Here is a 26,836-nt window from a genome sequence, read left to right as displayed (position 1 = left end):
ACAGATGGTTTAACTGGTTTTTCAAATGCCCCAAACATCCCTAAACCAGCAAAACATCTCGTTTACAGCAGAGAATATTTTTAAATATTGATATTAATGTTGACAAATATAATTATTTATTAATATTTTAATATATAATTATATCATATTTAATATATCATATATTAGAATAATTTCTATTTAATATTATTATTTATATTATATAATTCAAGCTAAAATAAAAACCTAAACCAGTCTTAGGTGATACACCCCGAACAGGCATAGAATGTTTCTAAAATATTAATATTATTGTTGACAAAATATTATTAATATAACATAATTTTATTATTTATAATATGCTCTAATATAATAGGATTCAATATGAAGTTTGTTGGCATTCAGTGCTGAAGATCATAACTTAAACGTTTTTTTAATTAGGTGTTCAAGCACGAAGTGCTGAAAACCTATTGTAATTGCTATTTGAAAAAAAAAATCCCCTAAAACGCGTCGTGCAGCCCAAACCGTAAGGCCTAGAGACTTGAAACTCGGCCAGATGGTAGGCCACACTTTTGGGGAGAACGTATCAGAGTATGACCCCGATTGGCCCATAGGTGGCGCTACAGCAACCAAAAGTACTAAATTGCTCATAACTCATCGACCGTTGGTCCTAGCCTCAAGCTTTTTACACCGCTATGATCCTTGGCTCAAGACCGACAAAATTGATATCTCCAATTCCGATTTAGGCAAGAAAATGTTTCCGCTATGTCGAATTTTGTCCAAAATCTACTTTTGCGAACTAGTCCCTGGTTTTTCGCCTGATCGGAACCAAACCAGTCTAGGCCTATTCGCTGGACTCTCTAGATCAATAATTATCGAAAAAAAGTTGAAATTTTGCATTTGGGTGGCTGTAGCAGGGTCATTTAGAAAAGGGGCGGGGCAAAATACAGTCAAAAGCCTATAAATCCTAAACGAAAAGTCAAAACTTCACAAACATTGATGAGCATATGTGTCATAACATGGCGAAGAAGCATGCAAAGTTTCATGGAGATCGGACCATAGGTGGCGCTATAACTGTCAAAAAGGCCTCATTATTACTAGGCGTTCAAGCACGAAGTGCTGAAAACCTATTGTAATTGCTATTTGAAAAAAAAAAATCCCCTAAAACGCATTGTGCAGCCCAAACCCTAAGGCCTAGAGACTTGAAACTCGGTCAGATGGTAGGCCACACTTTTGGGGAGAACCTATCAGAGTATGACCCCGATTGGCCCATAGGTGGCGCTACAGCAACCAAAAGTACTAAATTGCTCATAACTCATCGACCGTTGAGTCAAACGAAAAGTCAAAACTTCACAAAAATTGATGAGCATATGTGTCATAACATGGCGAAGAAGCATGCAAAGTTTCATGGAGATTGGACCATAGGTGGCGCTATAACTGTTAAAAAGCTTCAAAACCATGTATTTCCTATGGTAAATTGCCTGTATTAGCTGTAAATGGTCTTTTCCATCTATGATCATATAATGTTCATATCATAATGTTCAAAACCATCATAAATCATTCTAGAATGTGGTATATCATGGTGAATCATGCTAAAACATGGTTGATTCCATCTATGATGTCAGTGGTTAAATGCTTGCTACATAAAACTTAATGTCTTTTGATGCCTGTGTGGTTAAAAATCATAAATGCCTTAACTGCTTGAACACCGCTAAATGCTGCTTGCAGCTTTAATTTTTATTATTATTATATAATGATGGATTGATCTGTCCTATTTGCTTTCAGAAGAAGACAGACCTCCCCCTCAGACATGGTCCAAATTTTTCTCTTCTGTCCATTCTCCCGAAGCACTGTCAAAATTGTAATCCTCCTCTTTGTCTTCTATTTTTTAATAACCTTTAAAAAGTAAGGCTGAGTAATAAATAATGTGGGGATATCAGACCCATACTCTGACCATAAACAATGTATTTTCTGTATGCTGGTTTATCCATGTGCTGTATTTTCAGCTCTCTAATCAATCAGATTCTAAGTGAGTCCAAATAAGTGCCAAATTCAGGGAGGACACAATTCATCCTGAGACAAAAGAAAGGGAGAGAGATAAAGTAGAGAAAGGGGAAGAGGTCAGAGATTATCTAGGTGGATGATGACAGTCCTAAAAAAATAATGAATGAGGTTATGAACCCAGTTTGGTATCACATGACGACTGCTGGAATTTTGCATAGTCTGTCATTTATTTTCTCAGCTGTCAAACGTTTCAGGACAGTCATTTTGAACCGCAGATGTTGATGAGGTAGAATCCAGGGCAAATGTGTTTCGTGATTTGGAGTTGTCTGGGTCTGTATCTAGTCGGATCTAGAAAGAGACTTGAGACACTCGTCAGTAGGGTCCTATCTGAGGAAGGGGCTTTAGTTGGACCTAATCCTCGCTGTTTAAAATTCACTAATGAAGGTGAAGAAGGTTAATCTTTTCAAAACTCCTACTCCCCAGGGATTTGTTTGTTGAAGTGTTGTGATAGACTTTCCTTGCACTCAATGAAAGGCTCCAAAAGGACGGTAACCTGAACCTTCAGATTGTGCACACAGTTAATATGTAAAATAGATGCTTCTTAATTCCTTTGTTTTTCCTCACCAGACATCGGTCCTGTTTCCATCACTACTGACCCTAAGAAGTTCCAGAAGGATCTTCAAGAGCTGTTTGTTCAGGTGGGCAACAAACTATAAAACAGCAACTTTTCAGAGGAAAAGTAACCCTATTGTAATTTATTTGATAGGGATTCACCTATATTAGTTGGTTTGCTGGTCCTAGCTGGTCTAGCTATTCTACCAAGCTGATTTTCAAATGGTTTAACTGGTTTTAAGTTTACAAGCCCAAAATGTTTAAGTTCAAGGTTCATTCAGCAGAGAATGTTTATAAAATATAAATCGTATTTATAAAACCCATTTATACGTATTTAATTATTTATAACACCTTATTTGGTTAATAGAGATTAAAATTTTTTATTTGATACGGATTTAGCAGTGCTAAGAATGATTACATTATTTGATAGTCAGGCTAGTATCAATAAAACGATAATTATTTTAATGGCCGATTATTCATTTTATTCTATTTTATCAAAATAAATTAGAAATAAATAACTTTAAAAAAATTATTGTAAGTGCTACAAGGGCAATTAGACATCACAACATTATAATGTACAGTGTGAAATATTATTACTTTTGAAATTTGCTGAAGATTACATTTAACAGTGTTATTACATTTGTTGTTAAAGTTGGTGATTTGTTGTTAAAGTTGTGAGCTAAATTATTAACAACTTTGAGGGTTACACGATGGTCAACGCTGCTAAATAAAATATAGAAAAGATATAAATAATACTCTAAATAACTAAGATACATTGATACAATGTCAAGTTTACATATTCAAATAATCTGCGAATAATTTGTGCTCACGTTAGCATAATTTCTTAATTTCTCAAACTGCATTAACTTGCTGAAATGATAGCCTGGCTTTAGTTATTGGTTATTACTGCAACTCAAACACTGCTCTGCCTGCATCCGCTTCCTCTATCCAAAATGCTGCCGTCCGCTCATCTTCAACCTCCAGACCCCACAATCGACACAGCAGCCATTGGCCTATTCCTTCATAAATCATCATCGAATCATATTCTGTACTCTGTGTTCTTATTTGCTCTCTGTGGCTTCTGCTGAGTATCTTGGCTCATCTCAGCACTTGATCTGTCTTCAGTGCTACAGTTTTATTAGCACTCTGTTCTTATTGTCCCTTTGGGCTCTAAAGTACTAGAACTTGTACACCGGGCCAATACAATATGTGCTTTTTTGTGCTCTGGTCAGTCCATAAATGTCGATGTCAACGATGAAGGCCTTGTTGTTCCCTCTCAGGGTGGAGGGGATTGTCCAGAGATGAGCATTGGGGCCATCAAGAAGGCTCTGGAGGTCTCGCTACCTGGATCCTTTATCTATGTTTTCACAGATGCCAGAGCCAAAGATTATCGCCTGAAAAGAGATGTTCTTCAGTTAGTACAGCTCCGACAGTCTCAGGTACCGACGGCAGTTTGAAAACTTGTTTGAGGCCTTTTTTTAATTCCTTTTTGCAGAAATTACACTTCAGCTTTAAATATTGAACTTTCAGGTTGTGAAGTTATAAGCCATAAATCTAAATATCTCACAGCCCATTTTAAAAATCCATCTGCTCTTCATGGAATAAACCCCAGTGTTGACATTTAATCCCAACACCCAACCCCCTAACCAAACACTCATAAACGTCCCCTCTGAATCCAGGTTGTGTTTGTCTTGACGGGGGACTGCGGGGATCGCTCCCAGCCGGGATACAGAGCCTACGAGGAGATTGCTGCCACCAGCTCCGGTCAAATTTTTCACCTGGACAAACAGCAAGTCAATGAGGTGAGACACATGAACTCATATGACATTCATATGTATGTAAATTGCAGACACATGCAGTATAGTGGTGTGATGTGTAAGTTTAGTATGGCAAAAAAAAGTTCATTATTTTTGCACCAAAAAAAAAGAAAAAAGAAAGAAAGAACATTTTTATCAATTAATATTTTTTTGTTCTGTCAAACCGATTAATCGCATCTAACATAAAAGATTTTGTTTATATAATATATTTGTGTTTGTGTATATATACAGACACCGAATTGACAGCACTAATATTTTTTATATTCACCAGCAACTTTTGCCTATCCTTTGTGTTTAAACTTTTTGATTCACAAGAAAAAAGTCAACAACAAAAAAAACACGTTTCTCAAGCAAAATGTTTTTAAACTAAATAGCATAAAGAAAAAAAAATTCGGGAAAAAAGACATTGGTTGTTTTGCTTGCCATTTTTTTTGGACGCACAATAAAGAAAAAAATAATTCCATTGTCTGGAAGTACAGTGCTCATTCAGTGTGTGATGCGGCTTGGTTTCAATGATCGATGAAAGCTGCCACTCGAAAGGACTGACCAGATGTGAAGGACATGTCAAGGAATTATATCAGCCACAACATTAACTGTGCAGCAGTGTGACTCAATAATCTGAAGGGGCACATATTTCAGTCTGTGTTTCATGGTATGCAGACTAAAATGAAGCATGTTTGGTCATAGTGAGACATGAAAGAAAGCAGACCTTCCTCTTTGTGAGACAGTGGTATCATGCATGTCAACACAGGACATGGCAGAGCCGTAGTCTTCCAGCAACAACTATGGAAAAAGTAATCCATAAGACAACAAGGCAAAAAAGCCTGAAAAGTAAAGAAAAGCATGTTTGCGGATGTGTTTTTGTAATTGGATATGTGTGTGTGTAATTGATTTATGTTCCTGTGGAGGTGGGCAGCTGATGGTAGTTGTGTTTGAGAACTTTACAACCTGTACCTGTTGGTGAGAGTTTCTGCGCTCAGGATGACTGGGTAACCTTGAGCTGTTAACACTCTCCTACACCCCTGCTGCTCTGTGAGAATTAACTCAAGGTCAGGGTCACACAGTTGCTCTTAGAGCTCTGACAATTTACTTTCATCCCGCAGACATTCACCAAGAAGTCTAAAGGTATTATTTCATTGTCCACATTCCGCTCCGGAAACAGCCTTTCAAAGTATACTACTTTGGCCATGAACTAATCCTTTAAGCTCTGCTTAAATGCTGCTTAAATAACTTCTTGTGTAATGTATAAAAAACATTAGTCAAATTTAAACATCTTTTATATGGTTCGGTTACAAAGTGCCCCTACAGGTTCTTCCCAGTGTTCTTCATCCCATGTTCTGAAGTTCTCCGACATTTTATGTCCAAATATGAAAATACACTCCCATGTCAGGTGCATTTTTTACTTTTGATTAGTCTATGGGTGGGATTTTGAAAAATGAATGAAGGCAAATCCGTAAATCCGCAGAAACCTCAAGATTGCTCTCCACATCTACCCTGAATGGCTCTTCTCTGATAGGAGTTAAATAAGCAAGAGCCAAATCAAATAAACACAGCGCTTTGTCATTTTTTTTGGAGGGGAAGGGGGCAAAGAGAGAAAGCAGGGCTTATTTTACTTAGTAATCCCGGATATGATCTATCATGCCTGCTCTATCCAGCACAGCTGCCTGTCCAGCGTCCAGGTTGGATGTCTCCAACAGACAGCTCTTTGTGGAGCTGAAGGAGGAGGTACTACTTAAACAAAGGAAGGTGCTCAGCTTAATCACTGGAGTGATTTGCAGATAAGCTTTATGAAAGCGTGTCGGTGCTTTAAAGAGTCTAATGGTTTGGTTGAAACCCCAGGCCGGCCAAACTCAAGGTGAAGGTGGAGATTTGGGTAGAAGAGAAGACTTTATCGGCAGAAGACTTTAGGGTAACACTTTTTTTTACAGTGTCCTTGTTACATGTTACATACTATATAGTAATTGCTATTTGTACATAATTACATGCAACTAACCCCAAAGCACACCCTTATCCTAACCCTATAGTAAGTACATGAAGTTAATTATCATTACTCAGTACTTAAATGTATATTTCACTGTAACACGGACACCTTAAAATAAAGTGTAACCGACTTTAGTATTGATGGAATATCTTGTTATTTATAACACAACTAAATTTTTTTAGTTGTGTGGATAAAGAGATGTGGTGCGAGGACACCCTGTTACATATTGAGTGTTACATTTGAAGTCTGGCCTATATTTAGATCTGTATAGTATCTTATTTATCTATTTAAATGTTGTAAAGATGCTAACTGTACATTGCAAAGCCATTATAAAACATTGGCATCATGTAATTGTACTTTGCATTTTAATTTTTACTTTATACTTATTTTTAGTTGATTTGTTAGAGACAATTTTGCTGAACGTTGGCTTTTTAATAGATTTGATTGACTTTGACCCCTTGGGGTCACAGACCTGGATGAAGACCCCTGAATTTATCAATAGTGATTCTCACTGATCCAACAATTGTTCCGAAATTTGATGTAGTCACAGAAATATGCATGAATTGTTTTAGCGGAACAAAGGAAAATGTCATGTGAATCAATAAAGAGAATGGAGGGATGGGATATTTATTAATACAGTATCTCTACCTTTGCAACAGCTTATTATGCAAAACTTCCATCCAATTGAACACGTTCACAGTCAAAGTGGTTGAACACCACTTAAACTAGCACATGGACATTGGCCACAGATGTTTTCAATCGGACAGACCTAACAGCAAGAGTGTCTGAGCAAGTGTAACTAGATCTAGTCTAGTCTGGATCTCCTGCTCTGTTTTTGTCATAGGTGACCAAAGTCTTGTCTGTAATATGGAGAACCTTTGTGGGCCACCTTTGAGAGAGGAAGAAAAATGTATTAATCCCTTGCTTTGGTATCACAGGAAAAGACAAGCAAGTTTTAGACATTCTCCAGTGAATAGATTAAATAAAAACCATCAGAACTAAGTCCAGACTTAATTGTCTTGGTCCCTACATTAATGCATTTGGCAGATACTTTTATCTAAAGCTTCAGAGTTAAAGTGCATCCAACGGACACTTTTTGGTTTTATGTGTGTTTGGGTCCTATACTACAGTATCTTTCCAGTAGAGCATTAAAGGGGCATTCGACCCAAAAACTAAGATTCTGCCATCATTTAATCAACCTCAATATTACAATGTAATACAAACCTTAATTTTAACCTTAAACCAAACAACGGAAATTTCCCCTCAAGAAGTTTTCTCTCAGTACAGAACACAAAATGACCGTTGACAAATGTATTACTACATAACATTGGGTTACATTGACCCAGTGCTGGGTAGGTATGTGAGGTGGTTCATCATTTGTATTGTCGTTAAAAATGACCCAGCAGCTGTGTTACAGAAACCCCGCACCTGGGTAAAAATATTACAAATGACCCAACAGGCTGAACCCAGCATTTTTTAGAATGCATTCACTTTCATTATATAGATATGAGCTAATACTTAAACGTTTCTCCTCTTGTGTTCAACGGAGGAACAAGTCATGGAACCACATGAATGTGAGTAATTGATGACTTTTGGGTCATTTATTATTTATTTTAGGTGAACTGTCCCTTTAAACCATCAGTTATACAAACAGTGTGGGTGCTTAGTTGGAATCCGGCTGATCCTCAGCTGACCTCCACATCCTTTTCACGTATGCTTCCCGACCAACACTCCTCCACAACTAATCTTTGAAACATGACAGTTCAACTTCCAGAGGAAGCCAGTCTGTTGCCTCCCATTAAGGTTCGTCACACTGGATATGGTTTCAGGATCCTTTTGACTATGATGTTCTCTTTTGAGGGGTAGCTTTCAAACCTTTCCGGGACACACACAGGCCATTATCTGAACATAGTTAACCTTATATTCCTCCGCTGCTGTCTTTTTGTCTATTATCTATTACTAGTTTTATCTTCCTAGCTCCCATGAGGCATCCATTGAAACAGACACTGGTTTGAGGCAGATGTAGGCCATTGGTGATCATTTTGCTGCTCTGTGGGGGATAGTTGCACATGTGGCACTCATTACAGCTGTTTCCAGTTGTAAACTCCGAAAGGAACCAGCTGCTGTCTGCAGCCAAAGAGAGTGAGAGAGATCTAGAGAGAAAGAAATAGGGGAGAATCTGAGTAATGAAATTATCAAAGGCTACACTCGCTCCCATTTTCTCTCTCATTCCTAAATATATAAAGATGTGTTAAATAAGCGTCATTCTCGCGGGCTTACTGAAGTGATGTTTTCGTTCAGTGGTATGGACACAGAGCAGCCATTATGTCTGTAGTTGATAAAAAAATTCAGAACAAATACACACAGCTGTCTCTAAAGAAGTTAATGGCTGAAATATAAAAATACTAACTAAGGAAACAGTTTAAGTTGTTTGTCTAAGGGACATAAAGTTGGTGTTAAGGGTAAATGACTTCTCACAGATTATTGTAGTGCATTCAGACAGTTGTTCTGTCAGATAATTGACCTAAATTCACATTACCAGCTAAAGAAGTCTCATCATCTCCTGGTGCACATTCTTTTTTTTTTTTTTCATTCTTTTTTTTCATGTGCACCTTGCAGTATTCAAAATGAATGAGGTTAAAGGGATAGTTAGCTCAAAAATGAACATTCTGCCATCATTTACTCATCTGCATGTTGTTATAAACCTGTGTGCCTTTCTTTCTCTTTAGTAACACAGAATTAAAAGATGCAATGCACTATAAAAGTATCAAAAAAGTGGTGCATCCAATGGCTGAGAAAGCTGTAGGCATCAGCTGGTTGAGAAGACTTAGTGAATAAATACTTAATTTGAGTTAGTTCTCCACACAACGCTATCATATGACTTCAGAAGCATTGACCATTTTCCATCATACTTTTATGTTGCTCTTTTTGCTTATTTTGTGATCCATGGAAAAGTCATACAGGGTTGGAAAGGGACGAAAGTGAGTGAATGATGAAATAACTTTATTTTTTTAACTTTCTTTTTAAGCCCTCCATGTCTATTTTTGATGCTGCTTGTCTCATCTGGAATGGTTTCAGAATGACTAATGCATTACCTGTAGGTTTTGCCATGTACTGTTAATTTATATAGGGTGAAAAGCAATCCCTTACTGTTTGTGCTGGTCTTTGAGAATTTTATAGCTTGTCAGCCCAGGAATAGTTTGCATTCTCTCTCTGATAGATGATCTGATCTCATTTCCTCACTGTTTAATAAGGATCTGCTTGTGACATACCTCTGTGAGACAGTCTGCATGAACTGAGATGATGTCACTGGGATCCTACCTTGCCTGTATTTAACATCATTGAATGGATTCATGTCAGAGCTTTTGGTCACAGACATGACTTCCTTTCTTATGCAGAACACAAAAGAAGATATTTAGGGGAATGTTTAAGTTGCTCTTTCCATACAGTGGCAGTGAATGGAGATCCCAGCTGTCCTTTGTGCTCTTCCACAAATAAGATTTATAACGTAAAATAATGTTATTTTCTTTTCTTTTTTTCACACAATGAAACACTTTTTTTCTCTACTTTTGATAATTCATTGGTTTTGTTTAGGTTCTTAAATGGGTTGAGGAAACTGTCCAGGCCATGAAGGTCCACCTTCTTTCATCTGACCATGAAACTTCACAGGAGACACAGTGGGAGGTGCCCTTTGACCCTAGTTTAAAAGAAGTCACTGTGTCATTGAGTGGCCCAGGACCTCAAATTGAGCTCAGAGACCCTCTTGGTAGGAGCATGCTATTGTTTTGTATTGAATGGTTGTTCATGCCTATTCACTAAAAGGAGTATAAGTTATTGTACTTTGCAAAGGACCACTATTACTAAACCTTTTTAAATTGTTATTTGATAATTATAGGCCGTATAGTTGGAGAGAGGCAGGGTCTAACAGAACTGCTCAACATCCCAAACTCAGCACGGGTGGTCAACCTAAAGAACCCTCGACCTGGACCATGGACATTAAAGGTAACACCTAAAAGCTTTGAACAGTGATGCTAGATCATTTTTAAAATTTAGGTATATACATAACAGATCCTTCTGGAAAATGTCAGTGATTGAAACCTGCTTTTTCTCTTGTCTAGGTGGGATGCAGTGGGAGACACACACTCAGAGTAACAGGTGTGAGCAACCTGGACTTCAGGGCAGGTTTCTCTAGTATACCTGTCACAGAGTTCAGCAGGACCAGAGAGAGACCTATTAAAGGTATTACTAAATCACCATTTGGTATGTAGCCCTTTTCCATTGTTGGATGCTGGAGTCATAGTCAAAAAAAAAAAAAAGTATATATATAGAGTATGTCATTAATCATTTTTTTAATGTTAAAGAAAATCATTTAATAATTGATCCAGCCACAATTTGATGAAGAAATGGTATTACTAGTTTGTGCCAGAACTTGCTCAACTTGCCTTAACTGTATTAGAATTATAGATTAAATGTATCCCATTTTCCTCCAGGTGTCCCAGCTCATGTGATTTTGAAGTGTTCAGGTCTGAAGCCTCCAGGTCTGGTTACCAATATGGAGTTAGTATCTTTAGGGGGGCGCTCGCTGCGTACCATTCCTGTGCCTTTGCCTGGCGATGGAGGCTCAGGAGGTATTTGGAGCATCCCGCAGTTTCGAACACCCTCTCAGAGCTTCTTCCTCAAAGTGTCTGGAAATGATGGAGAAGGCTACAACTTTCAGAGACTGTCTAGTGTGTCATATACCAACATCATCCCAGGTGAGTCTCTTTCAACAACATCCCAGATGAGTGGGGTTTTTTTCTGGGTTTTGTTTTGTTTTGTTGCATTCAAAATCCAATGGACTCACTCTGAACAGTTTAAATACTATTTTACTTTTGTTTTGTTTTGTTTGCATTCAAAATCCACTGGACACAGATGGAACTTTGAACAGTTTAAACTGTTTAAATACTTTTTTATTTTGTTTTGTTTTGTTTTGTTTGCATTCAAGTTGCATTCAAAATCCACTGGACTCTGAACTTTGAACAGTTTGAACTGTTTAAATACTTTTTGATTTTCGTTTGTTTTGTTTTGTTTTGTTTGAATTCAAGTTGCATTCAAAATCCACTGGACTCAGTTTGAACTTTGAACAGTTTAAAGACTGTTTAAATACTTTTTTTATTTTGTTTTGATTTGTTCGCATTCAAAATCCACTGGACTCAGTTTGAACTTTGAACAGTTTAAACTGTTTTTGTTTTGTTTTGTTTCTTAAGATGGCGTTGTTTATGTTGTGTTGTTGTTAACCTTTGGCCCCCTCTCACCTTACAGAGCCTCCACTGGTGAGTATGCCCACTGTGATAAGAGGGTTCTACATGCAGCCTGCTACGATTGACTGCTCTGTAGAGAGCGACCTGCCCTATAAACTCAGATTCACAAAAGGCGGAAGAACAATAGGAGAGGAAAGAACCTATGAGTGAGGCTCTTCTCAAATATTATCTTCTTTTTTTTTTTGCTGTCCCCTTTCTCTATTCCATCTGTTTCAGTTTATTTTGTACTTTCCTTTTTTTATTCTTTTTAGAGTAGTTTTAGATATTGTTGATAATCAAAATATTAACCTAGCATGAAACATAGCTAGTTTTAAATGTCTGTATTCCTCCTTAAAATTGTATTTTTGGCCTGGTTAACCTCAGAGGATCTTCATTAGCTAACAATTAAACTCATACAACTATTACATAATTTTGTAATAATCGGTTGAATTGATATTTATTGTAGTAAAACATTTTTTTCCATTAGTAATTATTAATGGAAAATACCCAAATCACTCATTTAAACTGTTTTTTTTCTTACATTTACATTTATTCATTTAGCTGACGCTTTTATCCAAAGCGACTTACAATTGCTAGATATGTCAGACGTCGCACACCTCTGGAGAAACTAGGGGTTAAGTGTCTTGCTCAGGGACACATTGGTGTCTCACAGTGGATTCAAACCCGGGTCTCTCACACCAAAGGCATGTGTCTTATCCACTGCGCCATCACCACCCGATGATGGGTGGTGATGGCTTCTTAATTGCATTTGGACGAGTTTCAAATATTGGTAACAGGTTAACAAATGCCAACCTCAAATGAAGTGAAAAATAGAACAGCTGTCATAAAATTTAGTAGGATCGCTGATATTTTCTAAAGGCTAAGCACCTCTTTTCAGGCCACTCGCCTTTCTCGCATATCTATATCTCTCTCATTTCAAACATGTGTAAAAAAACCCCTTTGCAGGCATTCTCTCGTGTTATATGGCCTTAAATAAACATAATGGAGGAGATGTTAAAGTGAACATTTGCTGGACAATTTTTTGCTCCGTTTGATACCATGTGCTGACAAGGGCATTCATTTACAGTCGAAATTTAACCTAACCGAAGAAGGATTTGTGAGCTTTCACTGACATATCAATCTTGGAATGAATATGAACAGCAGGGGTTGTGTGTATTGCACAAAAGAAAGTCATCATGAAAAATTATTTCCCCTTTAAAGGGCACTCTGTTTTGAATTATAGTTTGAACATGAAATAATGCTGACTTATAATGGAAGGTATTCTGTGCAAGCTAGTTGCTAGTGACATCAGAGATTTCATCTGAGAAAAAATACTATCATTTTCCTTCCTTCCTTATACCTGCTGCCATCTGTGTGTGCTTGAATGTGTTCATATCATTTGTAATCTGTAACTCTATATTTTCCGTCTAATTCTTTCCATTTTTTACCTCACTCTTGTGCGTAAAGTGAATTTCTGCGTAGGCTAAATGCATGTTTGTGATCCAAGGCTGCACTTTTGGACTCATCACTTAAACCTGCTAATTTTTTTGTAATTGAAGGTCTCGGGTTAAAGCATCATGGGAAATTCCACATGCCTCAGGCAATGATGAGGGAGCATATGAATGTGTGGCCCAGAGTACTGCAGGCATGGGACGAGCTCTCACGCAACTCACTGTTAGAGGTATTGCGTGGACACACACATTTTACATACTTTTTTCGTCACTATACACAGTCTTTTATTCACACCCACACCCTCAAACCTAGTTTATATTTCACACGTCTGCACAAGCACGAGGGTGCATGTGCCAAAAGTGCCATCATACAGTGCTTCACAATGCTCCATTTCGGACCATCATGCACCACATCTTGTTTTCCAGTAAAATATTTAAACATTCTCAAAACAAGACACATTCAAAACCAACGTTGTGTAAGACTGTGTTTTCTGTTTTCAGAAGCATATATATATATATATATATATATGTGTGTGTATTGGCAAATTGATTTTTCTTGGTTAAGTGGGAAAAAGATTTGCTTTTGTCCATATCTGAAATGTATTTGTGAAAAATTTAATATATTAAATAAATACAAAATAAAAAACTAATAAAATAATTGTAAATGTAAGAATTTAGAACCAGACACAGTCAGAGTATTTTGTTGGTTTGTCCACTTTTTTATATGACCAAAGAAAAGTAATTCACATTTAGTTTTTTTTTTGTTTTATTGTTGTTTTGTTTTTTTCCTTGCTAGGTTAATGTTCACTGGGAACATGACGTTTTTTTTCTTCTGGCTAGGTAAATGTAAAATGTAAATACTATTTTCAACAGCTGTTTCTTGCTGGCTAAGCAAATATTTTCTGCACTCTACCTTCTGTCGTTGCGGAAAATAGTTCAATGTGGAACGTGTCAAGTATAAATGCCTCTTGAGCATCGTGAACTAAGTGCACAGTCTGCAGAGAGTCATGTGAAAGTATAAACAAGGCTTCAGCTTGCTAAGGATGGTGTAATCTCCAGAATTAAAGGAAATTGTAAATGAGAAAAGCTTTTTGCAATGAAATAGTAAGTCACTGCCAAAAAGTCTTGTATTTGACTTCTATGGTAACATTAAACTGAGAGATTTGTTGCCTCGCATACATTGTATTTTGATATCTCTTTAAAAACATGTCATCATCGTTTCTCTTAATGTAGAGCCCCCTCCTGTTCTGCATCCTCCGGTGAATGTGACTTCATCCCTGGGGACAGGTGCAGTGCTGTCCTGCCAGGTTCAAGGCTCTGTGCGGCATAATCTGACCTGGTATCTGGCTGGTAGTGCTTTATCCTCCCACTCAGGAAGGGTGAAAGTACTGGCCAATTCCTCTCTGGAGATCAACTGGGTTCGCAGTCAGGATGCTGGACCTTACCAGTGCAGAGCCACAAACGCCCATGGAGAGAGTCAGGCTGTCGTATGGCTGGTGGTCCTAGGTATTCTACAGCACCTGGTCAAACACTCAACTACTGCAGCCTCATGAGTCCTACCATCATGTGTTTTCCATTACAACCCTCCAAACCACAGCGCAAGTTCTACACAGCCAGCAAGATTGAGCCCTGCATGTTTCGAATAAGAAAGATTAATGTGATATAAGATTGGCGGTTCCTTTTGGAGACCAAAAAATGAACAAATCGATGAAGTGTATCTCGCTGTGAGCCACTTTCAGCATGTGCAGTTAGACTTGCACCATTATTATACCATTATATAGCGTGTGGAGTTTTCATTATCTATTTGGCCATGTCTGCCGTCTGAAAGGCTTTTTGCCAAGTAATGTGTAGTTATGTTATTTACTTATTACCTCATGCCATTCCAAACCTGTGGGCTTTTTATTTAATCATTTAATCGTGATTACATTTTTTTGTTGTTGTATATATAGAATCTTCACATATCTATCTATCTATCCATTCATCCTGTAAAGTCTATAAACTTATTTTTTCTATTTCTAGTTAATAATTACCATTATATGAATTGTAATTGTGAAGGCATCTCAATTAAATCATCATTCACCATACTATGAACTGTCACAGAAAGGAATGTAAAGATTATTTTCTTCTTTCATGTTCCATGGAAACAGCAAATGGGTTTGATTTGGAATGACATGAGGGTGGGTAAATAATGACAGAATGTTCATTTTTGGACAAACTATCCCTTTGAATACAATGATTCACAGTTTATTTCTGTTTCCTTTACAGAGGCCCCATCTGTGGTTGTCTCCCCTCAGACACAAAGCTTCTCTCTGGGCGCAGAAGTCCGCATCTCCTGTTTGGCATCTGGATCCCCTCCTCCAAAGGTTTTCTGGAGCCATGGCAACATCTTTCTATCCAACCACCATCGGTAGCCAACGAGCTCCCCCTCCCTCATCTCACTATATATCTACACACACTGTTTGAGATGGTTATTTTTATCCACTTTCCTAAAATAGATCATTTATATTTAATTTCTGTTTGAATAAACTGACCGCAAACCATTAACAGTCTGAGATTTGGTCAAGATATCAGAATAAATCTGGCTTCGATGCTGTGATCAGTCAGTTTGATGGAAAGAAAATACTGTTTGGTTTGAAAATACAGTTTAAAAAGTGTTAAACACATTGGTCTCTGTAATATAATCATTACATCAGCAGTCTTTGGTTAATATAACACTGGCTGTGCTTTCAGATGGAGCATCTCTGAGTCGGGCATGCTGAAAATCAGAGGAGCTGTCCCTGAGGATGCTGGGAACTATACGTGTCTGGCCACCAATGAGGCTGGCACTGCCTCTCAGTCTGTTACCGTCAGTTATGCAGGTGCTGGAGTCAGTGGCTATGTTTGATGAAATTAATGCACATAGTAAACCATTCTTATATAATATTGAGTTAGAGATGGAATATATAACTGATTGACAATAACTTTTATAGAGACAGGACAGCATGCATTGAAATGAAATGAGATTGCAGGTGTTGGCAGGCATATCAAACGTAATATACCAAAACGTTCTATAGCTGCTTCTGGTAAACTGTTTGGCACTCAATTCTTTCCGTGGAATTTTTTCAAGCCACAGAATGTCATACTTAAATCACATGGCATACTCAACTCAACTATATACAGTGTATATACAGTAGTCAACATTTGAAGTGGATCAAAACCTTTTATCAAAGTTATACATGAATTTTGAACAATACCCGTTCATGTCTTAGGATAACTTTGATTAACTTTTTTGATCCACTTCATTTACAGTTTTTCTCAGTCGCTTTGTTGCAAAGCAGTTTTGCACAACAGTTACAGTTTTTTTTACAGTCGCTAGGACACATTTCTCAATACTTAGGTCACTTTTTCAAAACTCTTCACACAGTTCTCCAAACCAACTTTCAGCTCGGCACAGCAGTTCATTTCACTTTCAAAATGCACTACAGTAAAACTACCATATCACTTCATACATGTCTCAAATCAACATATTCTTCCATCACACTAGCAAAGGTTGACAGACAACAAACACACTTTGTCACCCACAAAACAAAGACCTAAAAAACACTAACAACAGGTAGCATTATGCAATGTTTTCTTCTGTAAAACAAGCACACCTCTCTACTGTTTAGAATTCACTGCAATATATTTTACTGGAATTAATCAGACATGATGCAGTATGCTTCAATATATTATGTCTTTTTTTTTTTTTTGCACAGACTAATTACAAAATACAAGAATTTGTACACACCATTCACCGATACAGATACAATCAGCTGTGGTTGGTCCAATTGTCCAGTTGTTTTTATAGCATTTCATTTTTAGATTTGAAATATATTTCATTAAAATATTACTGTAGAAATTTAGCAAATTGCTGTCATATTCAGTTTTGTATTATGTTATTGTTTTGAACATAAGTTTAACAGTTTTGAAAACAGTATGTAAGCATGTGCAAATTGGCCTGTAAGTACACAGAGTTTTTGTGGTTGTTGTGTCGAAGTGAGAAAACAATTAATGTAATTTGAAAGATGTAGTCATTGAATGCATTTTGTGCCAAAGCAATGATAAATGATCCACAGTTTAGCCCACATATACTTCTGTTGTGCTCACTGTGTGAAGAGTTTTGAAAAAGTGACCTAAGTATTGATAAATGTGTCCTAGCGACTGTAAATAACTGTAATGCAGTTCTCAAAACAATTAGTACAAACTACAAAACCTAGTTGATAACCTGCAAAAGCATGTCACTCGCTCAAAATGGATAGCTCATTTCTCAAAAGCAAGTATTCATGTCAATGAAAGTGTCAGTGTCATCAAGATGAAAAGTCCTGACACCATTGTTTATGAACAAGATACTCAAATGGCTTTGTCATGTTTTCATTATGAAAGTTTACTCTGTAAATGTTTTCCAATGCAAAAAAGTCAGATCTTGGTGACACTACCTGAAAATGCTCAAGACAGCACTATATACTATTATTTTTCATATGGAATGACTATTCAGCATTCACAAGTATAGTTAATTTTGACTGACATGACATAAGCAAATGATAATGTTATTAAACAGCAGAGAGTTGTATGAAACCAACTGATGCATGTCCAAAAGCATTTGCAATTTGTTGGAAGGAATGAGAAACTGCTACTATGATGTGCACAAATGACTAAATGTTGTGGAGGTTGAACTAACTGTTGTGCAAATGCAAATAATGATGTGAGAAATGCACCAAAGCGACTGAGAAAAACTCTAAGTTAGTATATAAAGTTCATTCATTTATTCATTTATTCATTCATTCATTCATTCATTCATTCATTTATTCATTCATTCATTCATTCATTCATTCGTTCATTCATTCGTTCGTTCATTCATCCATTCATTCATGTATGTGTTGGCAAAGCTTACTTTTCAGCACCCATTACTCTAGTCTTCACTGTCACATGATTCTTCAGAAATCAGATTGGTGTTCAAGAAACACTTCTTATTATTATCAATGTTGCAAATGTGATGCTTAATGTTTTTGTGGAAACTGTGATGAATATTTTTTCAGGAGTTTAAGATGAATAGAATTTTTTTTTATAAAGCATCAACTAAAAAACTCTCTTTTGTAACATTATAAATGTGTAATTTTTGATCAATTTAATGCATCCTTGCTAAATAAAAGTATTAATGTGTTGTTGTTTTTAAAGGAAGAAAGAAAAGTTTAATAGATGAACCAGAAGTAATGTCAGTTATGAGTTTTTTTCTTGAATCATTATTTGGTTAGACTGCCCAATGTTTAGACATTTTTCCTTTTCATGTTTCATTTTTTATCATTAGATTAAAAAATACAAAATGTTTTTGATGGGGTGATGTGATTGGGTCTTGTGACAAAAATGTAACATATTCAGTAGTTAGCTAGTATTCAATTCTGAACATAACCAGAGACAGATATTCAAATGAAATCTGTCAGGAAGTAGAAACAATTTATGTGTGGTAATAAAAAAATGACATAAAGTACAGCACACAATGTTAGGTTTAATTCCTTTCTCTCTTGTTGTTGTCTCAGAGCCTCCGAGCATCTCAGTGGTACAGCAGATGGTGATGGTCGTTGCTGGTGAAGATGCCATTTTAGAATGTCGGGCATCTGGTACTCCTCTTCCATTTGTAAAATGGCAAAAAGGTAAACACTGCCCCTTAAGCCGGGTGCACACTGTGCGATTTTGGCCACGATTTTGCCATCTGAGACAAATTTTGCAAATCCTAAAAGATTCCTCTGATCTTAGGCTAAAATCTGAAGTCTTTGAGCGTTAGTTTGACCTGTTCACCAACATTAATGACCGTTGCGATCAAATTTTACCTCCGATGAAATTCTGGCAGTGTCAGAAGATTTTACTCACAGTCCTGCAGTGTGACTTCTATGACGACTGTCAAATTGTCTTCCTTTTTCAAGACAAGCCATGGCCAAAATGAACGTGAGCGATTTATTTGTAACCACCATTTCAATCCCGCCGCGTATAATGCAGCTCGCTGTCACCGATCGTGTCGTTGATTGAAGATGTAAAACTCCAGACAGGTTTTCTTCCGTGCGTCCATTTTTTGCGCGTCTTGACTGTCGTACAGTCTGACATCAATGACAACTGAGATCTTACAGTGTGACATGGCTTACAGCGATGATCATGTCCGTACAGTCTGACAAGAAACAATCGTAAAGGACTATTATAAATCGCACAGTGTGCACCCTCCTTAAGGATAATACCTGGACCCTCAAGACACCTCACATCTTTTAAAATTGTTGTTATTGTTGTTTTTTGATGAAAATCTTTGCCATATTTATTCTTTTTTTTTAAAAAGTATTTTCTAACTAAACTTTCATAAAAATTTAGCTGACAAAATAAAATTTAATAACAACAACAATGTGTCAAATTTTACCCAAATGAAATGTATAAAAGATTCATAAGCATAAAGAAAATGCAACATATGATATTATTTCTTCATGGTTAAGAGACTGTTATTCATTTTCTGAGGTTTAGAGTCTGTTTAGGATATTGCATTACGTGTAGTGGGTTGTTACAGCAACGGCGTATGTTTTCTTTGATTCTTGCACCATCCGTCTTCAGGGGATCTTGATCTGGGAACAGTTCCATTTGCAGAGCAGGATGTCCATCGTGGAACGCTGCGGATCCGTGGGGTTCAGGAACTGGATTCTGGAGAGTATACCTGTGTGGCCTCAAACATTGGCGGGTCCACCTCTGCTCTGGTCACACTACAGGTGGGAGGTAAGAACAAGACCTCAGCTGCATTACATGCTTATACTATATAAATATTACTGTACAGTTTATACAGAACAGTTTCATTTTATGTGGGCTTTTATTTATTGAGCTCAATGTCGCAGTATTTCTATTGCTTTCCCAAACCTTTGAAGCACATGTAGTTCATAGCATGAGCCAAAAACCTTGGATAGAACTATCTGATTTTAAGCAGAACACACCCATAAGCCCATGGGCTTCTTAACCGCAAGAGGAAATGTTCCCCCGCTCTGTTGTAGCGTGTGAAATTTGGAGTGCGAAATTTGGTTTCAACTTGATATTTGGGAATGTGTTTTTAACAGGACTTTAAACAGCTCCTGACAGCATTCTCAGACTCTCAGTAGCTCATGGCCAGTTTATGAGCATGATTCAGAACAGGGACCATAACTCTGTATCGAACTTGCCTTAAAAGTAAAATGTGTCATTTATGTGCCACTAGCATCATTAAGTGTAATTGAACAAATAATGATAGAAATTTTGGTTGAATGATGATGCATATCACCCAGAACACTCACTCTTTCTGCCATTGGTCAGTCTCGCTCCCAAATTCATACCATTGGCAAATAAACAGAGCAATGTATTTTAAACTCTTTGGGAAAATCAACCTACAGATGTTATACTGTAGTTAACGTTGTTTCTGCGTATTAAACTGGAATGGAAGACAATATTTTAACATCGTAAACATTTTCACTTCACTTCAGCTTTAAGTCATTATTACTATCCTACATATAATGTGTGTGGAAAAAAGGAAAATATGTTGGAAATAAATTTGTTCAGTGGAATGGTGGTTGTAAAGCTTATTTTTTTCATCTGCATATTTTCACTTTGTTCTATAATTCAAGAGTTTTCACACTTTCTAATGCTAAGGCACCCGAAATATGGTTATATCTCCCTTACTAAAAAATAAATAAAAACAGTTATACATAACAACCCATTTATACTGTGCATGCAAAACACAAAACATGAAATTACTGTTGGTTTAAAGCCAAAACAAATGTGTACTAAAGTCAAAACATATTATTTAAATTGAAAATATTTTCTTTGTTAAAGTGAAAGCATATTTTTTACTACCTAATATTAAACTAAAAGACGAACATTTCCAATTCATTTATTATGTATATCATCTTTCATAATAAATATAACTTCAAAGCAACTTTACAAAAAATACTGGCAGAGGTGAAGAAACACTCCCTAGAAAAACACTATAAAAAGCTATTCTTGAACATAATACATTGCAAAGAAGGAGAGCTGAACATTATTTATTGTATGTTACAATACATTTTGTCCTCTTTTAGCAAACAAAATGTTAAAATATATATATTTTTTTTTGATGGCTTGCTTTTTTGTTTTTTTTTTATTTTTGCAGCTGCTCCTATGTTCTCCGAGTCTCCCGTGGACATAACGGCTGGCGTGGGTGATAACATTACTCTACCTTGCATCGTCCGTGGTTTTCCCACACCTTCTCTGACATGGAGACGCCAGGACGGACGCAACATTTTTGGCAAATCATCTGGCCACGTAGGCACCTCTCAACTGCCTTCTGGTGCCCTTCAGATTGAGAGTGAGTTTCTATAACTATCTTTGAATAGATGTTTAGGGAGGTCGTCTGCTAGCACAATCCCTCCCAGATACCAAACGCGAGGATCTAACGGACATGGTCCCCCCACAGGAGAATAATGAAGATGTTATTTTAGGTGTTGACACTTAGGGGAGGTCGGTCTGAAACCAACTGCTGCGATAGAAGAAATAGAAACAGTACAGCTTAGAGCTTCCTCTCTTAGAGAGTGGGCTGAGAGAAGGTCTCCTCACCCTAGGCCCCTTCAGGGGTGGGTGGGGTAAAAAGTCAAACCGCAGGCCTCTTGAGCCAGAGCCGGAGCTTCTGGCAGGACAGGGAGCTGCATATGGACAAAGCAGCTCTAAATGTTTATAGGGTATAATGTTTTTATTGGAAGGTTGCTATAGAATTAGCATTGAGCAGTTTGTTTGTTGTTAGCTAACCAGTTACTAAAAGCATTCTGAGTAAATTAAAAAATATGTTCTAAGAACGTTTTGTCAACGCTGTCTTTAAGTCATGAAATTTTTATTTTTTTTAAAGTTCTCTGAATGTAATAATAAAAAAAAACGTTTCTCTTGGATATGCGTATGTTAAGTGAACATTCTATTTAGTTTATTTTGCTAATGGGAACGTTCATTTTAAGTGTTCTCTGAACATTCTAACACAAGTAGTAAGATAAAAAATAACAACTAAAACATTTCAGAAAGACTTTCACAAACGATGTATAAATAATGTTTTTATATTTACATTTTGAGAACATTATTAAAGACCAGATAATGTCTCGGTTACTGTTGTAACCTCTGGTCCTTGATGGAGGGAACGAGACGTTGTGTTGAGACTGACACTAGGGTTTGCTCTTGAGAGCCCCAAACACAAACAGCTCTGACAAATTCAGAAAAGGCCAATGGGAATTAGCAAGTAGAACTCACCTGCCAGCCACTCCCCCGGACATACAGGTATAAAAGGATCAATACACACAGTAGCCTTACTGTGCAGTCATCGAAAAAGAGTGCGGAAAGAGTGATACAAAAACAACACGCTTGAAACAGGAGGCGTTTATTCTCTTGTTGTTTCTTCTTTAGTTTGTTTGCTATGGTAGAATGGTTTGTTTGCAATAATTCCAATGGTGGAATTATTTTCTTCTCCTATCTTGCCGAGCGAATGTCTTGTTGATGACACGACTCAGTGCTGCCCTCCGATGTCTGGTAGAATATAAAAAAAAACAATTGTAGTGAGCATATGTCGAACTCAGCCATCCGCGGTTAAGTATACTTTGAAAGCTGTGCGTCCGGATGCAGAAATTAAAGTATAACCGGGACTTTAGGGTCCCTGTATTAAACTCAACAACCAGCTGAACTGTGTTACGAGTTTTGGCGGTGCAGATGCAGGCATGCTCTTGCTTGCCAATTAGCAAGTGCACTCACGCTATCCTGCAACCTTCCAATGCTCAGGGTAAGTAACCCAGAGTCTCACATTTTTAGGGGACTTGTCCTCACAATGGGAATTGGTCCCTTCAGCCTAAGATTACCTTTTTTTTCACCGGACCCCAGGAACCAATCGTTCAACCACGGGCAGGGCGGAGGAGTCCACCTCAAGCCCGATGCTCGTGGCCACCAGGCCAATCATGGCTGCCAACTTGACATCAGATTCAGACTGGGTTATCACATCTGAGGGTGAAAGCCCAGGCGAGTCATTCACCTCGGAAGGCATAAGCCCGCCCTCTGATGCTGCGATTGACTGCTCATCTTCCTCTCGAGCCCCAAATGAGATTTTTAGCTCAAAGCATCAGGGTGGAACCGCCTAACTCATCCAAAAACTCGACCAGGGCACACGAACATGCTCAGGAACGAGGCCCATGGGATTCACCTGCCGGAAACTCTCCCATTGTAACCAACGACCCTCAGTGCTCGCCACCACGGCCTCGTACCCAGAGGTAGAAGGACCAGTGAGAGCATGAACAAATGCTACAAATGCTGTCTCAACGTGAGCACGGCCCAGACACTGAAAACAGCAATTGTGGCTGTCTGAGGGAGAGAGAAATTGCCCCAAGAAGGACACGGACGGAACGACATCTTTACAATGACCGATCCTCCATGTAGCTTTTTCAGAGAAAGTTGCTCTTTTTGCAAGGAAATTGCCTCTTTTAGACCACCACTGAAGCACCCAGGGGAGCTCCTTGCACTTATATCTGCACCCGAGAGAGTGATCGCTGAAATGTGCTCTTTGATTCAGCAGCGTGTGGAGGCGAATGGATTCACTTCTCTTAGCTTGAGAGATGTGATGCTTCAGCTCCAAAGAACAAATCTGAATGAGTGGAGCACGCCAGCCTCTTTTTATAACCGGATGTCCGGGAAGTGGCTAGCATGAAAGTTCCACTTGCTTCATTGGCTATTTTAAATATTTCAGAGGTGTTTGGGGCTCCCAAGAGTGACCCCTAATGTCAGTCTCGAAACAATAGCAAAGTGACTGACAGATAGGTAACTTTGAACAAGCATTCAATTAATGTTACTGGAAGAATATTTGTTCATAACCTTGCCAGAACATTTGCCAAAGTTCTGAGAATGTTCCCGTGTGTACGTTTATACAGGTCTGAAAACTTGAGATCATTTTTACTCACATAGCACTGCATATACACATACTGCAACACACACATACTTGCAAACAAATGTAATGTGCACATGTAACATTGATTTATACTATTTAAAACTATTTCAACAGCTACCACTGTGTGCAAACGACTATTGTGTAAATTTCACACATGCATAAAGTGTTGCACAATATTCATTACAACAGTTTTGTTGTTTCAAATAAGCTGTATATAAAGTGTGTGCGTAATGGTCTCAAACAAGAGTGAATAACAGATGAAGTCAGAACTGTCATCACAATGGAATTAATAGCTGGGTTGTAAATAGAAGCAAATCAACAATGCCGTAAATTCTCTGTCTAGTCCAAAAGTCCAACAGCGGCAAGAATTGAATGAGTTTTGAACTAATCTAAAAACTCAAATGGGTAATATCTCTAACAAGCATGCAAATGTGTGTCATCAACAAGCATTAATCATAATAGATGACTACCACTTTTAAATTCAAGACATCTTCTGTAACATTAATTTTTATTGAACCATAAGGTAGAAACTGTTGTGAAATAAAATTAGGAATGCACCAATTAAAAAAAATTCTATCCAAAACAAAAATTTCATAATTATTTTCATGTTATGGCAGATGACTGAATTTTTAACCATGGATCCCTGAATACATTTATTTTGTATAAATACATTAAAAATACATCACTAAAAACTAAAATCAGTTGATACTTATTTTGAGACTTGATAAAGATTAAATTTAACTGTTATTACATTTAATAATAATTTAATAACACTGATGCATTTGTTGAGTCTCAGAAAGAATAGTTTGTAGTGTTTTATTTTTAATGTATTTATACAAAATAAGAATGCAGTTTATCAGTCATATGCCATAACATAAAAATAATTATTTAAATAAATAATTAAATAATTTGAAAAATTAATTACATTTAATAATAATGTTTTTAATACTATACATTATAAAAGGTAAAATTCATGTTATAATAATTGTTTATAGTAGTTTATATTGCTGTTGTTTATTGTTAATAATGTTAATTTGTGTTAAATAATTATATTTAATTGAATGTTAGATTTTGACAACGGTAACCTCAAGGTAAAAATAATAATAATTAAATGTAATAATAATGTTCTTAATATTATAAAATAAATTAAATTAAATGTAATCAAGATTATAAAAGATTAAATTAAATTATAATAATGTTTTTATTGTTTGTTGTTAATTATGTTACTTTGTGTATATATATATTAAAGTGAGTGTTAAATGATTAATGGTTAAAAATTGGGAAAATGAGCATCCATAATTTAATTATCCATTTTGATATTGGTTGCTACATATCCCTTGATAAATCTCTAATATCAGAAGACAACTGATATGGTTACTGTATATTGTGCGTCTCTCTTACAAATGAGCGGCTTTATCTATATTGCTAACTTGGCCTTATACTCGCTGACCGTTGTCCCGTAAAGGATCATCCGCCCACCGAGAAAGCTGTGGTAGACCAACCAGGAAAACGTTCCAATACTCTACAAAAGCTGCCAACTCCTGCTGCCGAATTGACATCTACTGTTTGACCCATAGTTGGGAGGCAAAAGGGGTGCTGTCACTTGCCTAAGGTGAGCCCCTATGACTTGTGGTAGGGCGGGGTCGTCTTACTCTCCCGTACAGGTCCATTAGACCTGCCCACTGCCCACGATCCTTTACGGGACAACGGTCAGCGAGTATAAGGCCAAGTTAGCAGGCTACTGCGGGGCGATCCTGCGTTGCTCTTGACTGTCGTGCTTGCACTCCGTCAGATTCAGTGGCGTAGGACCCAGAGGGAGGCGTTTGTCCTGGGCAAACATCCGTCTTCTGTATTCTGCCCTGGCACTCGGTGCTATAGCATGCATGGAAAGTCATACACAAATTCAACGACTGGCAAATCGGGAACTCTTGTACTCAAGGGCTGTCGTTGCTCGGCAGGACACGAGTGCAAGCCAGGCGCGGTCAGGTCGACATTCTGCAACTGCCTCCTCTTCTCTGAATTTGGCGTGCTGGAACATCAGAAGTCTTGGGGTGCACTCCGACCTCAACAGTGCTCCTCGGAAATCAGCCGTCATTGACTGCGAACTATTTCGCCTCAGAGTGGATATTGCTGCTATAAGCGAGACTTGGCTGTTGGGTAGTGGCTCTGTGCGTGAGAGGAACTACACCATTTTCTGGTGTGGTCATCCAGACGACCATCGTCCGATGCATGGAGTCGGCTTTGCTGTGCGGAACACCCTGCTGTCCACCGTCTCTCAACCAGCTGCTTGCTCTCCACGCCTAATGTCCATGCGGATGTCACACTCAGCTGGCTTTCTCACTCTCCTCTCTGCCTATGCACCCACTTGGCACGACCCTTGAGGACAAGGAAGCCTTTTATGCCCACGTCAGCGAGGTCATTCGTTCCGTCCCGGCCGGGGAGGATTTAGCTCTGCTTGGGGACTTCAATGCCAGAGTTGGAGGGGATGTCAATGCCTGGAGGCCAATCTTGGGTCATTTTGGGATTGGTAGCATCAATGACAATGGCCAACGTCTCCTTGAGTTGTGCGCTGCTTATGGTCTATGCTTACCGGGATCCTTCTCATCTGGAACTATCAGATCCAAGGTTACCTGGATGCATCCCCGGTCCAAACACTGGCACCAACTTGATCACATTATTGTCAGGAGGAGCCAACTCAACGCTGTCAAGAGGTACAGGAGTATGCACTCTGCAGACTGTGACACCGACCACGCCCTTGTCCGCTG

The 26,836-nt window shown here is 37.8% G+C and overlaps 1 protein-coding gene across 1 annotated transcript in view; it reads left to right on the top strand.

Moving 5' to 3' along the window:
• Window positions 1-26,836, top strand: part of hmcn2 (hemicentin 2) — a 149,402-nt gene that overhangs the window by 4,531 nt on the left and 118,035 nt on the right. The window contains exons 2-16 of the mRNA XM_077224262.1: window positions 2,608-2,678; window positions 3,873-4,031; window positions 4,272-4,394; window positions 9,985-10,156; window positions 10,286-10,392; window positions 10,509-10,629; window positions 10,881-11,144; window positions 11,692-11,836; window positions 13,229-13,350; window positions 14,354-14,626; window positions 15,386-15,527; window positions 15,851-15,978; window positions 18,673-18,786; window positions 19,724-19,882; window positions 21,279-21,473. Coding sequence (XP_077080377.1) covers window positions 2,608-2,678; window positions 3,873-4,031; window positions 4,272-4,394; window positions 9,985-10,156; window positions 10,286-10,392; window positions 10,509-10,629; window positions 10,881-11,144; window positions 11,692-11,836; window positions 13,229-13,350; window positions 14,354-14,626; window positions 15,386-15,527; window positions 15,851-15,978; window positions 18,673-18,786; window positions 19,724-19,882; window positions 21,279-21,473 — 2,295 coding nt within the window. The remainder of the gene's footprint in view (window positions 1-2,607; window positions 2,679-3,872; window positions 4,032-4,271; window positions 4,395-9,984; window positions 10,157-10,285; window positions 10,393-10,508; window positions 10,630-10,880; window positions 11,145-11,691; window positions 11,837-13,228; window positions 13,351-14,353; window positions 14,627-15,385; window positions 15,528-15,850; window positions 15,979-18,672; window positions 18,787-19,723; window positions 19,883-21,278; window positions 21,474-26,836) is intronic.

Source organism: Siphateles boraxobius, unplaced genomic scaffold, assembly GCF_051911475.1.
Source record: "Siphateles boraxobius isolate OS27281-9 unplaced genomic scaffold, OSU_SipBor_1 9, whole genome shotgun sequence".
Classification (NCBI taxonomy): domain Eukaryota; kingdom Metazoa; phylum Chordata; class Actinopteri; order Cypriniformes; family Leuciscidae; genus Siphateles; species Siphateles boraxobius.
Note: the sequence above shows the minus strand (reverse complement) of the source record. Positions and strands in the feature narration are given on the sequence as shown.